Source organism: Cryptomeria japonica, chromosome 8 (assembly GCF_030272615.1).
Source record: "Cryptomeria japonica chromosome 8, Sugi_1.0, whole genome shotgun sequence".
Lineage (NCBI taxonomy): Eukaryota > Viridiplantae > Streptophyta > Pinopsida > Cupressales > Cupressaceae > Cryptomeria > Cryptomeria japonica.
The window spans coordinates 636,614,943-636,635,032 of record NC_081412.1 but is presented as its reverse complement, the minus strand read 5'-3'; the positions used below and the strand labels follow the sequence as shown (position 1 = coordinate 636,635,032).

Here is a 20,090-nt window from a genome sequence, read left to right as displayed (position 1 = left end):
CCCTGTACGGAGAAGAAGAGATTACGAGAGGCAAAAGCCAATATCGAACGTGAGATGATAGTAGAACGACGGAACGAGGGGTGAGTACATCATCCCGTACGAAAGCTAAAAATAACATCATTGGGCAAGTACTGCAGATGGAAGTACCTATAAGGGTAAAGGACCTTCTGGAAACAATGCCACAGTTGAGAACCACCATTTTTAGTTCCATACAAACCACTGCGCAGGCACCTTTGCGTGCCACACAGGCGGAAGTTCCGGTCAGCCCCTTGGCTAACCCAATGTTGTTGGCCTTAAATAGTGGTCGGCATCCTGCTGTAGTAGAGATGGGAATTCTCAGGGTTATCCTTAAAGACACCATCGTGGACGGAGGTTCGAGGGTGAATGTACTACTGGAGGATACGTGGAAGAAGCTCGGGAAGCCAACACTATGGCCACCCACGTTCAACTTGGTAGGTGCAGACCAACACGGCATCAAGCCACTCAGCACCCTAATGGCCCAGTCAGTCACCATCGGCACGCAACCCTTCATACTAGATTTTGTGGTAATCCCACTCAAGAAGAAGGGGTACGACGCCATCTTAGGCAGAGGGTGGCTGGTCACAGCAAAGGTGAACCACGACTAGAAAAAGAAAACCCTTTCTATGGAGAAAGGGGGGCGGAAGTATACCATTGATCTGAGGACCCAGGTTGTCGGCGAGGAACTGGTGTCATCTGACTCGGATTCGAAGGATTCAACCAGATGGGAGTGGGACTCCTATGAAGGTAAGGACGAGAGGGAACCAAACAAGGAAGGAGTACTAGAACTTGGCGGATGTTTAAAAGATGACACTTCCTCCTTGAATGGACTCTTCCACTGGCAAATGGAAGACTATGAAGTGTTTCATCCGGCTTGTCACATGCTACAGATTGAGGACGAGCCAGGCGAGAAGGAGGAGTTTCCGCCAGAATACACGGAGTACAAGGAGGGAGACGCCAAAATAAATGATGTCTCAGCATACGAATTTTCAAAAGATAGGCCAATGCGGTATGAAGACCCCACTGTGAAGGAAACAAACCTAGGAGACACTACCAATCCCCAAAAAATTTGGGTAGGCGACAATTGGAGCCCAGTGCTGAAGGCTGCAACATTCAAAATCTTCCTGGAATACAAGGACGTATTCGCATGGTCCTACAAGGATCTGAAGGGGGTTCCGCCAGAAATGTGTGTCCACCGAATACCATTGGTCCCAGGAGCTCAACCGGTATGGAAGAGGCCGTACCAAATGAACAAAAACTATGCTGCCAAGGTGAACGAGGAGATCGAACGGATGTTGGAGGCCGGCATCATATTTCAAGTGGAGACAAGTGAGTGGGTCTCGCCGATTGTGATTTCACTAAAGGAGGCCAACAAGATCTGCATCTACGTGGATTTTCGGTGCCTCAACGCCATCACCATCAAGGACCCGTTTCCCATACCCTTCACAGATAGTATCCTGGAGGAGGTGGCTGGCCATGAAATGTACTCTTTCCTCGATGGCTTCTCAAGGTACAACCAGATTCCGATAGCTGAGGAGGACAAGCTGAAGACCACCTTTGTGGTGGAAGATGGATTCTATGCGTACAATCGGATGCCTTTCGGCTTGTGCAACGCTCCCGCAACCTTCCAGCGGATAGTCCTTCACATCTTTGATAAGATGTCGGTGGGAAATTTTAAAGCCTTTTTGGATGATTGGTCAATTTTTCAGTAGCGAAGACACTCACTTGGTGGCACTGAGAGAGTGCATGGAGTGGTGCCGAAGGGCCAAGCTCGCCTTAAATCCACGGAAATGTCAGTTTATGGTACCATAGGGGAAGTTGCTGGGCCATATCGTTTGCAAAGCTGGACTAAAAACTGACCCAGATAAGGTACGAGTAATTGTGGAAATGGAGGCACCCATTGATGTGACAGGAGTCAAGTCCTTTTTGGGACACATTGGATACTACCGGAAGTTCATCAAGAACTTTGCCCAACTTTCATTTCCACTCGACAAACTAACTCGAAAGGGCGAACCATACATATGGGAATCGGCACAAAGGGAAGCATTCCAAGAACTCAAGATGAGACTAGTGGCGGCACCCATTCTGGCCTATCCAAACTGGGACCGAGAATTCCACGTACACGTGGATGCCTCAAACTATGCCATTGGTGCTATAGCGCAGGAAGGGGCACACGGGTTGGATCACCCCATCTATTTTGCGAGTAGGTTGATGTCAAAAGCTGAGAGGAACTACAGTACCACTGAGAGGGAGGCCCTCGGGATGGTCTATGCCATACAGAAATTTTGACACTACCTGCTAGCGACACCCTTCACCTTCTATGTGGACCATCAGGCCTTGATGTACCTGGTAAACAAAACCATCATCCAAGGCAGGATAAGTAGATGGCTACTGCTACTTCAGGATTTTACATTCACAATAATTGTACGACCAGGCAAAAGCCATGTCATTGCTGACCAATTGTCCCGGATCAGGTCCGGAGAGCCGCTAGAAGGGGTAAATGACAACTTCCCAGATGCCCACCTATTCAAGATCGCAGTACTACCACCATGGTATACTGCCATCAGGGAATATCTCTCCACCTCCGTATTCCCCCAAGGCATGCCACCAGGAGAGCGAAGAAAGTTTGTGTTGAGAAGCCACACATTCCAACTGATTAATGGTTTATTATATAAAATGGGGGCCGACGAGGTGTTACGCCAGTGTGTGATGGAGGAAGAGGTGCCAAGCGTCTTGAGGGAAGCACATGAGGGGCCCACAAGAGGCCATATGGGACCGGACACGACGACAAGGAAGGTGTTGCTAGCAGGCCTCTGGTGGCCCACATTGTATAATGATGCGAGAGAATGGGTAGTAGGTTGTGATACCTACCAAAGAGCAAGGAGGCCACTAAAAAGGGATTTCATGCCCCTCAACCCTTCGCATGCTCAAGAATTATTCGAACGTTGGGGGTTGGATTTTATCGGCCCGCTCAAGGTGAGCCGCACTAGGTGTCGCTACATTGTGGTAGCCACTAAATATTTAACCAAGTGGGTTGAAGTGCGGGCCCTACCTGACAACTCGGTCGTAAGTATAGCAAGATTTATCTACAAGCTAATTATTACACGATATGGGATCCCTATGCAGTTGACAAGCGACAGGGGTGGACATTTTGTGAATCATGTTATTAAACTCCTTACTACGGAATTCAAGATTTTCCATTCATTGTCTAGCCCCTATTACCCGCGAGCCAATGGGCAGGCCGAGGCTACCAACAAGATTATCGTGAGCGTGATTTACAAGTCGTGCGGTGTCGAGGGAGAAGACTGAGAAGAAAAGTTACCTTCGGTCTTGTGGGCCTACCGTACAACCTACAAGGTGACCACAGGCCAGACTCCATTCCAACTCATGTACGAGCAGGAAGCTGTGGTGCCAGCGGAATTCATGGTGCCAAGCCTTCGCATTGCAGTAGAGAACAAACTCGAGGATATGGAGAGCCTGAGGGAGAGACTGTATGCCTTAAGCAAGTTGGACGAAAAAAGAATGATGGCACAATGGGCCACAGAGGCAGCCCAGCAAAGACAGAAGGTCTGGCATGACAAGCATCTTCGGCGAATGAAGTTTACTCCGAGGCAGTTAGTGTTGAAATTCAATGGGAAGAACGAAATCAAACCAGGAAAATTTAAAGTGTGATGGCTAGAGCCCTTCAAGGTATGCGAGGTCAATGCCAACGGGGCGATTAAGTTGTGGACGCTCGACGGGAAGGAGATACCAGATGCCATCAATGGGTCAAAATTAAAATAGTACCACGAACAGAGACGGGTGACCGATCCCAGACCCTATAGAAGAAATAACAATTAGACAAAAAAAAACACTGTATGGTCTTAGGGGTCCGTATGATAGTTGACCGTACGGTCAGGAAAAAAAAATGCGGAGACACCGTATGGTGGGGGCCACGCCGGTGGCACCACGGGACCATCGTGCAGTGGCACTGTGGGTCCATCGTGCGATGGCACCGCGGGGTCACCATGAGGTGGCACCACGGGGGTCACCGTACGGTGGCAACGCGGGTCCACCGTGGGGTCACCGCGTGCCATCTTGCGGTGGCATCTTGTGCCCACCGTACAGTGGCACCGTCCACCATAAATAATCATAACGCAGTGGCATAAGGAAAACACGCAGCCCCGGCCCAGCCCACTCATGCAACCCACACCGGCAGAATAGTAAACCCGAACAGCATTACCGTACGGTTGCAGTAGCTCCATGAAGGTACGGGGGAAGAGAAAGAGGCACGTGCTTATTATTTTAACCCTATTCTTTTTTTAAAAAGAGGGCACAAACGACAAAGGAGCATTATTTAATGGACGCCAGTGGGAAAAATTGGCAAAAGCAGTTACGGCAGTTACCTGGTGCAGTGCCGTCAACCTCAAGGAACCAGAACGTGGTCTGGATTCTGCCTTCGAGTGTAAAGGTAAGAGGCGGCATGGCTGACAGTAGCCAAAAGAAAGGGAAGAAGGTATGCTCCAAAGTGCAGCAGACTCCAGCAAAAAGTGACGTGACAATGGACACAATCACTTTTGAGGGTTTGACTGGCACAGATTGCAGGAGATGGTGGAATGAGACCCCGAATGATGACCCTCTGAAGATGCAACTGCAACTTGCGCAGGTATAGTGGGCCATTCAAATGCCAATTTTTTGCATCAGGGACTTCGAGGTGGTGTTTCGCGCCATGATTGGTACCTACGACTCACACAGGCAGCAATCAGTATTTGATTACGACCACCAGCAGCTTACAGTATCATTTGCTTCAATCGAATTTACCAGAGTTTTCGGTATTCCGGGGGTGCACGGAAAGAAAGTGGATAAGGCACAGAAAATAGCCCCAAACTTCGAAGACAAACTTCTGAAACTAATGTGTCACGACGACCTCACACAAGCGGAACTTGCTAGCCTTCAGCACGCAAGCAAGAGTCGCGGTCTAAAGAAGTCATTTTTAAGAGAAGGAATATGGCAGTGCCTGGTGGATGTATTGAAGAGCCGGTTGATGGGAGCAAGTTGGGCTTCAGATATTGCCATGGCACAGGTGGTGCTCGCGAATGGCATCCATAACGGTATAGTATATGACTGGGCATTTGTATTAGATAGGATGGAGGAATTCACGACTCTCCAGCACAGGACTTTCTACATGTCCTACCACGCTATCGGGCTCTTTCTGGATGCAGTACGCCTTCTGGGCTCACCAGACCAGGACTAGTACTTGGCACCACAAGGTCGTGTACACCCTGGACAGTCCCCCATATTTTATTGGACGCACCTGGACACCATGGTGCCAAGCGGAGATATCCACTCTGGCACGGAACGGAAGAGGAGGGTAGTGGTTTCAGCATCGGCAACAGAGTCGGAGTCTACCAGTAGTGACCCGAGTGAGGAGGCAGAGGACTCCAGTGATTCTGCAACGGAGACTAGTTTCAGAATGGTAGGTCAAGGTGGGTAAAATGGAGAGGCGGACATGGGGGCAACATCAGCAGCGGTCGCGCAGCCTCTGGATGAGCAGACGACTTCCTCAGGTACCATGTTGCCTCCTCCAGGTGCGGTAGTGATGGTCGTGCCCGTTCCTGGTTTTAGGCAAGGTTGGACACCCGTGATTATGGCCCCCCCACCTGTGGCCGGGACATTGGTAGAGCCTCTGGTGGTCGACGAGAGTCATCCCACGACAGTAGTAGAGTCTCGAGGGACAGTAGCTGGGGAGATGGCGGTACCAGCGGAACTTCCTAGAGAGAGTGGTTGCCCTTCTCAATAGGATATGAATGCATGGTTGAGCCGGTTCAAGTTGGCACCAATAGCCCCGGTTGGAACAGTAGTCCTTTCTCCAAGGAGTGAGCAGAGTCCTCACGAGGTTGTGGATCTCATCGGAGATGGTTCGCCAGAGCCTACACGGAGTGTACCGAGGGACCACTCACCCATTCGTGAGTTGATGTTGAGCCCTACGCAGGAGTTCACCCCGAGTTTCCCTCAAACTTCTCACGGGGCTATGGAGGAGCAGGATATAGTAGCATCTCCGAGAGGGGATGGCGACAAGGAATTAGAGCAGTTTCTAGCGGATATGGCTATGGAAGCCAGACGGGTAGTAGCCTCAATGCGGTCTCAGGGTGAGGCCCGAGCAGATGAGGAGTTGGAGCAGCTACTGGAGTTTATAAGGGACAGGTGCAGGACCCACTTTACTCAGTGCTTCGAGTCTGGTGGATGGCCTATCACAGAGACCTTACAGATGTGTGAGAATTGGGGCCTTCGGGAGCAGGTTGGCAAAACCAGCAGAGAGGCATTATTGAGGCAAATAGAGCAGTCCTTCTAAGAAACTTACTATGAGTTGCGGAGGATGCAATATATTGCCGACAGTACAGAGACCCAGCGCAGGGAGGCCGTGTCGGCACGGGACGAGTTGGTTACTAGGCTCCAGCAGACAGAGGGGCTCCACAGAGAGCAATTGGCCCAGGCGACGGCTGCGTGGGATGAAGAACACGCTGCCTTGGAGATAGTGTTAGCCGGAGAGAGGACGGCTAGGGGTGCCTTGGAGGCACAGTTGGCGGAAGTGCAGGAAGACAGGACTATGTTGGAGAACCGACTGAGTAGCGCTTTGGAGCAGGTGGACCAAAAAGATAAGGAAGTTTTGGACGCCGCATTGTTGACGTGTATTTTGTACACCATCATACACAGAATAAAATACCTAAAGGCATCTTATCCTCTCTTGAAAAAAGTCTCTAACTGCTGAAGATTCGCATGAAGGATCAGTTAGGATGACTCCAATGTTCTGGTTAGTAGGGTCTCTACGTGTGGACAAGCACGAGTGGTATGATGTGATTTGCTGTATCCTCAAGGGGACTTACGCTCCGAAAGCTTTGAAATTTTGCTAAACTAAAGAAGTTTTTCAAAAAATGACAAAAGAGTGGGTTTTCAAGAGGTCTAATCTAGTCTAACCCTAAGAATGACTTAGTGTGAACAAGACTTGGCAAGATTCTACCAACTCCAATTTTGCCATAAGGTAACAACTCAATTGAAATTGATGCAATCTTCTAAGGTAATGAAATGATTTTCAATGCATCAAAGATCAAAGACACTACCACAAAGGTACATATCCAAGATACAATAATGATTGAAGGTTAAGTGATTCAAATATATCCAGTCGACCACGCAAGGCATTCCTACAATCAGTAAGAAGCTAGTGGTATGGAAAGCGAATCCTACCAAAGATCAAGTCTCACACTATGTCCTTCAAATTAACACACTACTTTGATTGAGCATGATTCAAGTAGATTAAACAACCATGAAGATAACTAAGAAAGTTGCAACGAAACACCATAACTTCAATATTTCATTGATTTCAAAGTCATCATGTACAACAATTGCTTGAATTCCTCTCTTCAAAACTCAATCTTGCTACAAAAAGTAAAATTGCTTCTAACTCTAGTCTCTCTAATCTCTTAACTATCTCTATTCTCTCTCACATCTATTCTATTACCAATGAAATGAAAAATGAGGGTATAAATAGCATCCTCAATTACAATGAAAGGTCTAGATTGAAAGTAGATCAACGGTCAAGATCATGACACCTAAACCCTAATTAGGGTTTGTTACAAATGGCCTCCTTTTTACTGAACAATATTAAATGCATAGCCAAATATTAAATCTGGCACAAAAACCTAGGAGACATAAACCAATGACAATTAAGGTGCCATGTCATCTATAACAACCTCTCATCTAGAATCTTATTCCCTTTTCAATTCTCTTTTCTAGCATATGCAATGAATCTTGATACGATTCCTTCGATCTTTGCAATTGGAATCTCGGGAAGATTCTTCATACTTTCTTCCAAGTGGATGACCTGATCGAATGCATCTAGAAGAGCTGCGTCCCATGAAGGTTCAAGTTCCTTTGTTCTTTCAATTAGGAGCATGGTGGCAAACATCTGATCATATTGCTCATCTGTAACATTTGCGTCCTTGCAAAAGATGACCTTGATTCTATCCTCTAATTCCTGCATATCCACATCTGTCTCGACCTCGATCCTTCTGCCAAGAATGGTACGAAGTACCTCAAATACTCTGTCCTGGATCGGATTGATCACCTCCTCCACTTGGCTACATCTAGTACTGATGTCCTCAAAGAGAACACTCTTCATATGGAGTAAGGTTGACCACTGAAGCAAACTGTGAGGTCCTCCATCCATGATCTTTTCTTGTGCTAAGACCTTCCTTGATGTGTGTCTTATTACTTTCAAGACAGGAATGATAACATCTTTGGTATGGGCAAATGCGGCTACTGTTATCATCAAATTGTGGATTATCTCAAGAACCTGGATAGCTTGATGAATAATCTTCATCATCCTTGTTACAAACTCTATGGCAACTGTATGAGATTTATCCATCCAAGTACTTGTACGCTGGACCATATTCCTGAATCTTTCTGCCTCATTGATTGATTGAAGTGGAAGTGCCTGCACTGGTGATCTAGCTGGACCCTGACGTCCCAAAGGCTCATTGAGATGACTGAAATATGTCCTCCATGCACCGACCTCTTTCTCAAGCTTTCTATTCTTCTCCATTTCTTCTCTAAGCTTGTCTTTCAATGCTTCAAATGAATCGGTGGCATCATCCAATGTCTGCTCTGCTGTGGATGGTCCTAGCTCAAATGTCTGTATATCATATTCCTCTGCTAGGATCTCTCCTTCGTATTTATCTACTGCCGGTGTAGCTATCTGCAGTTTTCTGGATCCAGTCTCATCTCTAATCATCTTGGACATCTTGGTAGCCTTCCTCTTTTCTGTTACTTCGTGTGAGCGTCCAACAAGGCTCTCTAAATCAATTGCATTGTCCTCGTCCTCTACTACGATCACCTTGGTTAATCTTTCCTTCAACCAATCTGGGATGGCCGATCTTGTTTCTTGAACTTGAATTTCTTTATGCACTATTTCTTCTTCTCTGGGAGGAGATGTTATTTCGTTGTCCTCTTTATCTTCATCTAACTCATAATCCTGGAGAGATCCATCTGGTGACCCTTGCTGTGCCTGTCCTTCTTCCTGCCTGTCGTTCTGTACCATCGACTCCATGGATTCTTCCACTTGAAGTGTCCTCTTCTCTGGTCTAGAAGAAGTACCGGATGATCGATCTCTGTTAGCCCCTTGCTTTTTCTTGGAAGATTCCTTCTTTTCTGTCCTTTCTTTCCTCTTCGAACCTCTTGGATGGAGATTGCCCTCACTGGCAAATCGAAGGTTACCTTCACCTAAATTTCTAGGATTAGGATTGCCTTCACTTACACTAGCTCCACCTTCGGCTGGTTTCTCTTCCAAAGTGAAAGTCATAGCTATGCCTTGCTCTCTCAATTTCTGATGCTGTACGTCAACCCATCTGCGAGTACAAGACAAGACTGGAGCCATCAAAGTATCTAGATCCACGACCTCGGGCTCATTCCAATCCAACCTTATTGTTTTGCTTTCTCGATCATAGGATGACTGGATATGTCTGCCACTGTCCTGAGCTTGGTCGGCCACTCTGTAAATCCTGCATTTCCTGATGAAATCCAAAGGCAATCTAGAATGCATTTTTCGTTTCACTTCAAGATCATCTAAGAGATTCATCATAAAATCTTCTATTTGGTACTCATGCTTAAACTTCCTACCGACTGTCTCCTCTAAATGTCCATGTGGATCAAATCTTTCTCTCAAAGCAAAAGATGAAAAAGAATACAAGGTTAACTCCTTCTCTGCGTCATCCATAGCTAAAGCATTAGGACATACCTCAACTGAATTGCCCAAAATGATAGGTACTGGAACTCCATTCCCATGTCTGTGTCTGAATGCCTTCGCATATGCTGCCAACTGTCTTGTTACTTCAAGTAACACAATTCTATCTGTCGGGTATCTCGGCAACATGTATGGAGGTAAAGGACATCCATGCACTCTAATATAAGTGAATTTCGGAAACTGAATAAACCAAGCACCATACCTCTTCACTAGTTCCTGTGCATCCTGAGATAATCTGTTGTGAATCCCACCTTGCAACGTCCTTGTAATGTTCATTGTGAAGGTATCATTAACTAGCTTATAGTTTCTCCCTGGAGGATGGTGCAAGTAGGCATAGGAATCACAAGCTCTGACCTCGCCGGGTCCTCTTCCAATCACTCCTTTGTGAGGTAGTCCTGCGTACTCAAAACTCCTGATCAAGGCATAAATGACGTATGAACTCATGTGGAAGGACTTGGTAGCCTTGAGTCTCCTCAACTGTACGTCCAAGCAATGGCTAATCATCCTAGCCCAATGTATGGTACCTTTCCCTTGAACGATCACCTGGATGAAGTAGAACATCCACTTCTCAAAATAGAAGGCGTGAGGGGCTCCTGTAACTCGGTTGAGCATTGTAATCAAATCTCTGTACTCCTCCTGGAAATCAATCCTGTGCGGTGTGTTTGGGATCTTGCTCAGACGGGGACGGCTCTTGAGTAACCAGTTCTTATTAATTATGCTTAGACAAGCATCTGGATCATCTTCGTACATTGACCTGGCTCCTTCTATGCTCTTGTATATCATGTCCCTGTGCTCTGGAAGATGGAAAGCTTCACTTATAGCTTCCTCTGAAAGGTACGCCAAAGTGTTTCCTTCATTGGACACGATCGCTCTAGACTGAGGATCGTAATGGCGAGCACACTCGATCATCAACTCATGGCACTGAACAGCTGGAGGAAAGCCGGCCGCCTTAATGATGCCACTCTCGATTATTCTCCGAGCGACAGGTGATGGCTTGCCAATGTAAGGGACCTCTCGAAACTTCTTCGTGCTGAAGTTGCCCAAGTTTGTATCTCCAATGTTGCTCCACTTTGACACGATGTTCGTCTCCACTTCTTCGGTCTTTTGATCTTCTTTCATGAGAGCTGAACGACTGGTGGATGCTCTCGCCTTCAGGGTCGCCATACCTACACAACATTTCATAATGAGAAACTAGATCTTGCAATATATAACATAGATTAGAGAGTAAATTTTAGGAAACCTCATGATAAGTCTTAGAGTTATCATTTCCTAAAAAAAAAAAAAATGATCGAGCTACTTGGAATTCAAAATTTAAGCTATGACGATCAACATTTGAAATCAAAACAATAAAACCAATATCGCCATACCTCACTAGAGAACTAACTCTAGAATGCAAAATGAATAAAATCGCCTAGGCAAAATTGACTTTAGATGGTCTTCAACGTGATCTCTTCTTCAAGTTAGCAACTTCACCACCTTTTGGGATATCCTTGACGTCCTTGGCAAATTCGCCCAAATGGAAACTTCAAGTTCGCCTCTCCTTTGGATAGTAGTTCGCACCTCTTTGCTTGAAATGAAAGCTCGCACTTTGAATACAACTTCGCACTTTCCTTTGTCTTCCTCAAATTGCATGTAAAATGATAAAATGATAATGTGAAAATAATGATTTTCACTTCTCCTTTATAAGCGCTTACACCACAATTTACCTTAGGCCAACTTTGGTAAAATTAAGCAATTAAAAACAATTTTTAAATCAATAATAAAGGCCGACCTCCATAAAACAAATAAATACCAAGCGCTATATTTAATTTTTTAATGAATTAATAATTAATTATTAAATGCCTTTGTTTATAAATTAATTAATTCGATTTTCTTACAAGGCAAAAATAATTAATTAACACCAAGCGCAAATTTTAAATGCCATTATAATTGGATTTTCAAACTTATCGAATTTTCTAGCATTTAAATAAATTCAAAAATGTGTTTGAGCGCCAAAATTTAAAGATGAAAAAACAATGCAAACCTCATCGCCCTGGTCCCTGACTGAGGGACAGGAGCGATCCATCATCTTGGTCTTAATTCTTGCAATTTTGACTTTCAAAGTCTTCATCTTCACGTTGAATTTGCCATTTTCGTTGGGTTCTTCGAGCTTGAGTATCTTGCTTGTGTGAACGAATGCCCTTTATGACCATTATCGCCCTGGTCCCTTGGAGAGGGACAGGAGCGATCTAGATGTTTTCACTTAGATCTTGCATCTTTAATCTCCAATTTTCATCATAAGGCGAATAATAACATTATTTCTTCATTCTATGCTTGTTTCACTTGACTTCTACAAGGCGTTTTTGATGTTTGGAGGATCATCGCCCTGGTCCCTTGGAGAGGGACAGGAGCGATCCATGTGTTTTCTCCATTTCAAGCTTAAATTGGTAACATCTTAACGTTCACCTCCTTTGTATCGCCTTCCAAATGATGTTTTAAACCTTGTGCAACTTTGCTTTGACGTGATCTTCAAAGGATAACAAGTGACTTAACAAATATCGCTCTGGTCCCTTGGAGAGGGATAGGAGCGATCCTTGTGTAATTCGCCATCTTTCAATCTTTGTTCTTCGTTCATTGCCTTCCAAATAGCGTCTTTGACCTTGCCTATCCTTGCCTTGACATGCATTTGAAGGAAAATGAAGGTTTTTAATAAAAATCGCTTTGGTCCTTGTCCAAAGGACAGGAGCGATATAGCTTCATTGTTCAAATTGATGATCCTTTGACGTTCGAAACCTCTGTATATCATCTCCTCAAGACATCTTAGACCATTTATCACTTTGCAAAACCTTAACTTAACATGATTTTCGAAGGATTTGGCAATTATAGTCAATATCGCTCTGGTCCCTTGGAGAGGGACAGGAGCGAACTTCAAGGTTTTGAGTTTGTCTTTGCCTTCTTCAACTTACCATTGCCTTCATTGGGTAAAACGTAGTCCCTTGATCCTTTTTAGCAGCTTGGTACTTGTTAAACTTTCAAAATCTAGATCTCTATAGGAATTTCGCTCTGGTCCCTGCCTGAGGGACAGGAGCGAATTAGGGTATTTTAGTGCAAATCCTTCAATTTGGTGATCTTCGTAACTTTGTGTTTGATTGAGATGCCTCGAAACGCCCTTGCCACCTTGTTCTTCGTCTTGGAGTGTCTTGAATTTGGAGGAACGGCAATATAATCATTATATCGCCCTGGTCCCTGGCTGAGGGACAGGAGCAATCTTGGTCCTGTAGGCTTTATTTCACTTTATCACCTTCAAAAATTATCTTCAATGGTCTTGTTATACTCCGTTTCACTCATCCATGCCTTGGAAATCTTTCAAACTTGGCAAGAAAATCATTTAAGACAAAAATCGCTCTGGTCCCTTGGAGAGGGACAGGAGCGAACTTGGGCATTTGGGTCCCTTGTTGACGTTTGGTAATCTTCAATTTGTCTTCAACAGGTTCAATTCACCTCCTTTCTTGCCTTCGAACTTAGAACTTGCTTGATCTTTGCCCAGAACGTACCTTATGAAGAATTTCGCTCTAGTCCCTGGGAGAGGGACGGGAGCTACAATGGTTTTCGCCCTGGTCCCTGACTGAGGGACAGGAGCGATTTTTGCATTTTAGTTCATTTTCCTTCACAACGGCACTTCAAGTTATATTCATTTGATAAAATGCATCTCCTTGGACCTCTTCAAATCGTCAAGTCATTAAAATCCTGCAAGGACAAAATAATATTTGATTTTGAGCTCCGGTCCTTCACTGAGGGACAGGAGCGATTTTGACTCCTGGGGCATTTCCGTGTTCGTGAAATTCTTCAATTTATATTCAACGGAAAGATCACGCCTTTCTCTATCATTTCCAATTCGAAATTCATCTTGACCCTGTAAGGATAGTAAGATATTTGAAAACGAGCTCCGGTCCTTCACTGAGGGATAGGAGTGATTTTGCTCCTACAGGCCAAAATATCAAGATTTTACACATTTAATCACTTCACAAGGCAAAAACAAATCATTCCCAATGCCCAGGATCAAAAATCAAAAAACTCAAAATTTGGTCAAAATTGCTCAATTGGACAAAATTCACATTTCATCATCATCACTTAGACAAATTAAAGACTCTGCACTCAAAATTCTTATTGAAAATAGACCATTCTGGCGAATTCATTTCATTCAAAATTTGCATCTTACGAAAGGAGGCTCAAAAAGCTCTCAGGACTGACTGGATTCTGGCTTAAAAGGACAAAAACTAAAACCCTAAGGCTTGACCCTAAATCCAAACAACTGGCAAACTAACAAAACCCTAAAAAGACAAAGCAAAAGGCGAGCGAAAAACGAGCAAAAAGAGGGGGTCCCCATTTTAAATGGGGCGATGTGTGAAATGGTCACAACACGCATTGATGGTGAAAACAGCGAAGGAATGCTAGATGGTGGCGGAGCGGGACTTCAAGTTGCGGACTGAACAGGTCTACAAGTTACGCGCTCCACCAGGGATGCTTCCTCCACCCCCTTCTCAGTCCTGAGTTTTATGTTTTATGTTGTAATCCTGCCATCTTGTTTTTCAATCGTCGGGAGACGACCTTGTTTTTTTGGGGGGGGATGATGTTAGCAGCAATATTGTACGATGTACGAAAATAAAACTACTTAATTAAGTTGTAATTGTCTTGGTTAGTGGCAACCGAGGGATGGTAGTTGCGGTGCGACAGTTGGCGCTCGCACCCATTTTTAGTAAGTGCTATTTTTTAGCAAAATTTCAGCAGGTCAATTCAGATGACTATTTTCAGCAAGTCAGTTTGAGCAGTTGGTCTTCGAACATTTTTTAAGCTATTTTGGCAAGTCTAAGCTTATGTTGGGCGACTTCATGGTTGAGGAAAAATATTTTATAAGTGAATAATTTATAAGGCATGAATCGCATGATGGACATCTTAGAAAGAAATAAGTTAATTTTATGAAATAATTCACTTTATTACCTTGGATGCCATAACACACTTATTGATATTTTTATGAAGTATATTTGCTACCTTGAAGGGGTCGATTAGTTAGATTATAACTTAAGGCAATATGGACAATTTATTAAATGGATTTCTTAAGTCATATTAAAGTCATTTTCTCAATTATTTGTTGGGTGCTCACATTATGTGTTATTTGCATTTTAATAAAGTGTCTTGTCTAGGCAAAATGGGACGACTTGGTGAAGGATGAAATGAAATGCAAATAAAAAAAGTGAATTTGATTGTCATTGTTTAGTCCCACATTGGAGGGAAAAGGAGGTTCGACTTGGGAGGAAGTTATAAATAAGTGCCTTGGCCTTCATTTGAGAATATCCATGTTAATTGATATTGTTATGCTGTCGGATTGGTGCCAGTTGAGCTTCGAAGTTGAAAGCTTCGTAGCAACCATCAGTTTCGTGCTTGAGAGATAGCACCTAGTTGTTCTATTGAAACTATCTTTCATCCAGAGAGATAGAGTGAGTTGATAGAATGGATTGTGAGCCTATTTTTTAGTATTTCGAGTGTTTTGGTGTGTTTCCAGATTGTTAGTTTTGGGTGTGGCTGTAGCTTATTTTAATTCATAACTCTTTGTCCGTCTATCCGTTCATTTTGGGTAATAGCTCATTGGAAGCCCCTCTGCTGGGCGATTTTTCACCTAGAGGCTCGTATTATGAGGTGGAGTGTGTAATTTTTCATTGCTGGTTGAGTTTCCTTGCTGGCCATACATTACCTGGAGTTGTCTTGGAATGCGTGAATTAAAAATTGGATCGGATTTGCAGTGAGTTATTGATCCTATCATGGGCACCTCCTCTCTAGAGTTCATTTGCATTCAGTTTCAGATATTTTCAATGAGTTTTGGTGAAGTTGTAAGCATTTTGGTGTGTCTTAATGTTGCTGGTCTACAATTTTCAGTCTACTGGAAAGTACATCCGATTTTGAGTTTTGGAGTTTGGGGTTGTTTTCTGGATAGGTAGTTGCTTGTAGCTTGTGAAGTGTAGTGAGCTTTATTTGTAGTTTGGACAGCGATATCTCTTGATCTGAAAAAGTCCATGCTCTATATTGTAATGCTGATTAGTAGTGCTAACAACAATCATATTCTGATTTGTTTCACAGTACCCACTAAATAAGTGGAAGAGGTTGGCTTTGCCACCTATCTTATTTCATTGTACTTTTGTCCTCCCACTGAATAAGCGGTTGAGTGGATTGTTATTAATATTTTCAGTACTCCCACTGCATAAGTGGTTGAGTGATCTATTTCTTTGTTTGTAATAATTGTCTTCCTGCTGAAAAGTAGTTGAGTGATTCTTCTTAAGTTGTTCTTGTCCGCTGGACAAGCGGAGGGGGATGGCTCGCCGTCCTACATTGTATTTCAGTTGACTATTGGAGCTAACGATCTCCTATTCACCGTATGCTCTCACCTTCCCACATTGAGATCTTGGTGATCAGAAAGTGGAAGGGTTATCTTTCAGCAATATTGAGTTTATATTTCCTAACCTTAACGGGTGTTTGTGGTGTTTGTAAATTGGAAAAAATTCAAAAAATCTAAGGGGATCATTTCATTCTCTCTGTTGTGCTCTTGATCTTGGCTATTTTCAACAAATTCTTACATTGTTGCTTCTTGAATTCTTGCAAGTCAAGATCACTTGATATCTAATTCAGAGTAGCAAACTTTAAAAGAAAATTAAAAGCGAAATTAACTTTACAATCAGTGGCCCCTAAAATAGATTTCCAGCAGATATTGAAATTGCCTACTAATAATAATTTCAATGAAATAAACTGTACCATCAACTCTGGGGCAAACAACTATTCTCGACAGTACAGTTGTTTTATCCTCTCTCAATGCAACTTTCAGATCCACCTGCCAAAGTTACAATGTCAATCAACTCAAACTGTAACAAAAAAACAATCAGAAGCCAAAAATTAATATAGCTCATGAGTATATCTTTCATGTTGTTATTGGTTTGAACAAAGTAGTGTACAAACAAGCTTTTCTTGTCAAACTGCATTTATAAACTGCACTGAAATAGCATAATTTAACGTTCAAAGTTTTATAATGTTGTTTAACTTTTACTTCACTAGCATACTGAAATTATCTAGAAAATTAACTTTGTCTTTAAAATCTGTCCATTGAATACGGAAAAAGGGCGCTATGAAGGGATCTAAATCTCTTTCCAATTAATTTTTGGGAATACAAAATATGAATAGCAGCTACCTGAGAATAACCATTATTATTTTTTAAAACTCAAAGAATATGAACAGCTCTTTGTATGTCTGTAATCGCTTTTTACATTGTCACAAATTAATTTGTTAGCTCTTCTGTATCCATGCCCACTCCTATGTGTATATATTTATTTTAAACTTCAAACTCTCCTCATTTAAATCTGCATGCCACACCTTTTTCTCCTCTTTCCCACACTGTATTCTTCTATGTCATTTTGTCTGCTTTTAAAATCTACCCATTGAATACAAAAACAAGTTGGTATGAAGGGATCTAAATCTCTTTCCAATTAATTATATTCTTCCTGCAACAGGATGTTAAAACCCCTCTCCCATCTGCTGCATTTGTTTGAGAAATCTATCATTTTAAATTTGTAAACGTTATTGCAATTTCCAATTCAATGAACAAGTTATATGCTAGATTGTGTATTTTCCATTTTGGTATTATTACTATGACAATAATATTATTGTATTTCTCTTCTGCAGGTCTGAAGGATGAACATTTATCGATTTCAATGTCATTCCTTTTCTTTTGAATGATGTATATGTAGCAAGGTAGCCACGATCAAGTGGCACCTTGATCGGGCATGTCTTTTAGACATGTCCGACCAAGATGTCACTTGGTCGTGACTGTCCACATATTTGCTTCGGTGTTTACGATGACTAATCGGTGCCATGTTAACAGATCGACATAAACACACCCGATAATGAATTGGTGTCAAAGCAAATGGTAATGGATTGATATGAACACACCTGATAATGAATTGGTGTCAAAGCAAATGATAATGGATCAATATAAACACACCCGATAATGAATCGGTGTCAAGGCAAATGATAATGGATCAATATAAACACACCGATAATGAATCGGTTTAAAGTAAACAATAACAATAACTGTTAGCATTATATGCTATCAGGTTAATACCCCGATAGTATATTAATGCCGATTCAGATATGAATCGACATTAATATGCTATCGGGTTACTAGCTCGATAGCATTTAGATTGACGCTTAACATAACTAAGTAGGTCGTCAATCTAATCCATCATTATCCAATATCAATATCATAATCAAGATCAAAGTTACAGTCTGATAAACATATTCAGTTCTGAAAGCATAAATCAGATAATCTAACAGAATGAAGGAGATTAATGGGTTAGGAAAATCTTATCTTTGCAGAGGCTACTAATGCATTAACAAAATCTGCCCTCATATTTTTCCAATTCTGGTGCTAACAAAAGGTACCCTCCTTCAGTATGTAGGCGTCTCATTTCTTTTCAGCTTATGGCATTAAAACCTCTCTGTTTAATCTACAAATGGTATTCCAAACCTGGTGCAACCATTGAAATACTTTTTCCCTGGCTAAGGCGATAAACCTGGTGAGTTTAAATAGAATTTTACATGTGCCAAAACTGACTTGATGGATATACAAAGTTGCCTGTAGGATTTTTTTGTTCTAAAAGAAAGAAACCACTCTGTTGCATTTGCTTTTAAGAAGGCATTTACAGTGAAAAGACAGAATAAAAATTGAAATCTGCCAATGAAAAATAGAAACTTGCAGCACATTTTCTTTTCAGAATAAGTGTGCAATATACAGCTAAAAGTCAAGCAAAATAGAAACTTGTTGTTGATGTGAGAGTTATATTGCTGGCGCTTTTTGTTTTTCTTTCACATATCTGCTGACCTCCTATAAGCATCCCTACTGCCACTATAGAGTTACACCTATTGGTGTAATAACACTCTACACCAGAAATTCTAGGCAATAAAATTTATTAATATAGGTTGAGAGAAATAAAATATACTTAATAACAACTTCTCAATTCCACTCTGCTTTCAGATTGTTAAATTCTACAATGCTTTATTTGTATTGGACCTCTTGACCACTATCCACAAGTTCAGTTGGCTTAATAAAACAAAGTTTGAATCTTAAAAGCACATTGCAAGATATTGTTTAAATGAAAAAAGGAGATTTATGTATATCCTGCATTGTTGATAAGCATTAGTGCTCTCTAGTTATTTGTTTTTTTTAAGTCACTGGAAGGGCATTATCTATACTGGTTGCTTTTTGTCTCTCAACATAACTGAAATTTTTTCCCATCAGCTCTGATCACTTGTACCATTTGTGATCAAGATGTTATTTCAAAGATTTGGCAAGATTGTAATAGTTAGTCACTTCAGTTCCTCTATATTTAGAAAACTTCCAAGCAAAAAAATTCCTATGATTGCTCAACCTGTTTGTCATAATGGGCTTTCATTGCTGCTTAGGTGCTTGTTCTTTGCATGATCTTATGTATGTCCTCTTTTGGAGAGAGGGTAGCCCAATTATTAACGGCCAATTAGGCATATAGAGATTTAGCACTAGTACCTCTCTTGTGCATAATTTTAATTACTCAAATTTCAATTTCCAAATTTTCTCTTAAAAAACTTGTTTTGATCCCTGCCAATATTTATGCTACTCTACAAGATGAAAAACTGTTCAAAAGAATTTTAAAAATCTTTAAAATGGCATTCCAGTGATTATGCCAAGATGACCAAATACATACCCTCCCTTGTATTATGGCTATACTATAGACATGAGAAAAGTAATAAGCCAAGCAGGAATAATAGTTTTATTTATGCTACAAAATCATAACAAGAAAGATATCCTGGAATAGGTAAAACATAATTCTATGCCCTATATAAATAAGTCTTCTACCCAGCGTAGTTACTAGTATAAACATTATAGCAAGAAAAATCTAATGGAACTCCAGTAATAACATATGAAGAATAAGCTACACTTGTACCATGTCAAAGAAATAATAAGGCATCTTGTAGTCTGCAAGGAAGATCTCCTTAGGACCCTCCATGTCTGCTTCTTCAATTTGAATTTACAAAGGCTGGGATGTAACTGTGCATGTCACCTTTGGAGAATCAAAGAAAACCCCTGGAAAAAAGTTCTCTTATTAGTGATCCAAGCATAGCCTACAACTAATTTTCATGATTGATTATGTATTATTTAAACAGAAGAAAAGATAAAAAGATAAACAAAAACGCTATTTGAAGAATAAATGCAAGAGATTTGAGAAACTTGTATGGCAGATAC

The 20,090-nt window shown here is 42.1% G+C and overlaps 1 protein-coding gene across 2 annotated transcripts in view; it reads right to left on the bottom strand.

Annotated features, from left to right (window-relative positions):
* Positions 1 to 19,869, bottom strand: part of LOC131036892 (puromycin-sensitive aminopeptidase) — a 272,323-nt gene extending 252,454 nt beyond the window's left edge. For both annotated transcript variants that reach the window (XM_057968905.2, XM_057968906.2), the window contains exons 1-2: positions 19,792 to 19,869; positions 16,574 to 16,649 (exon numbers count right to left, since the gene is read on the bottom strand). In XM_057968905.2, coding sequence (XP_057824888.2) covers positions 16,574 to 16,649; positions 19,792 to 19,854 — 139 coding nt within the window. In that variant the 5' untranslated portion in view covers positions 19,855 to 19,869. The remainder of the gene's footprint in view (positions 1 to 16,573; positions 16,650 to 19,791) is intronic.
* Positions 19,870 to 20,090: the final 221 nt, after the last annotated feature.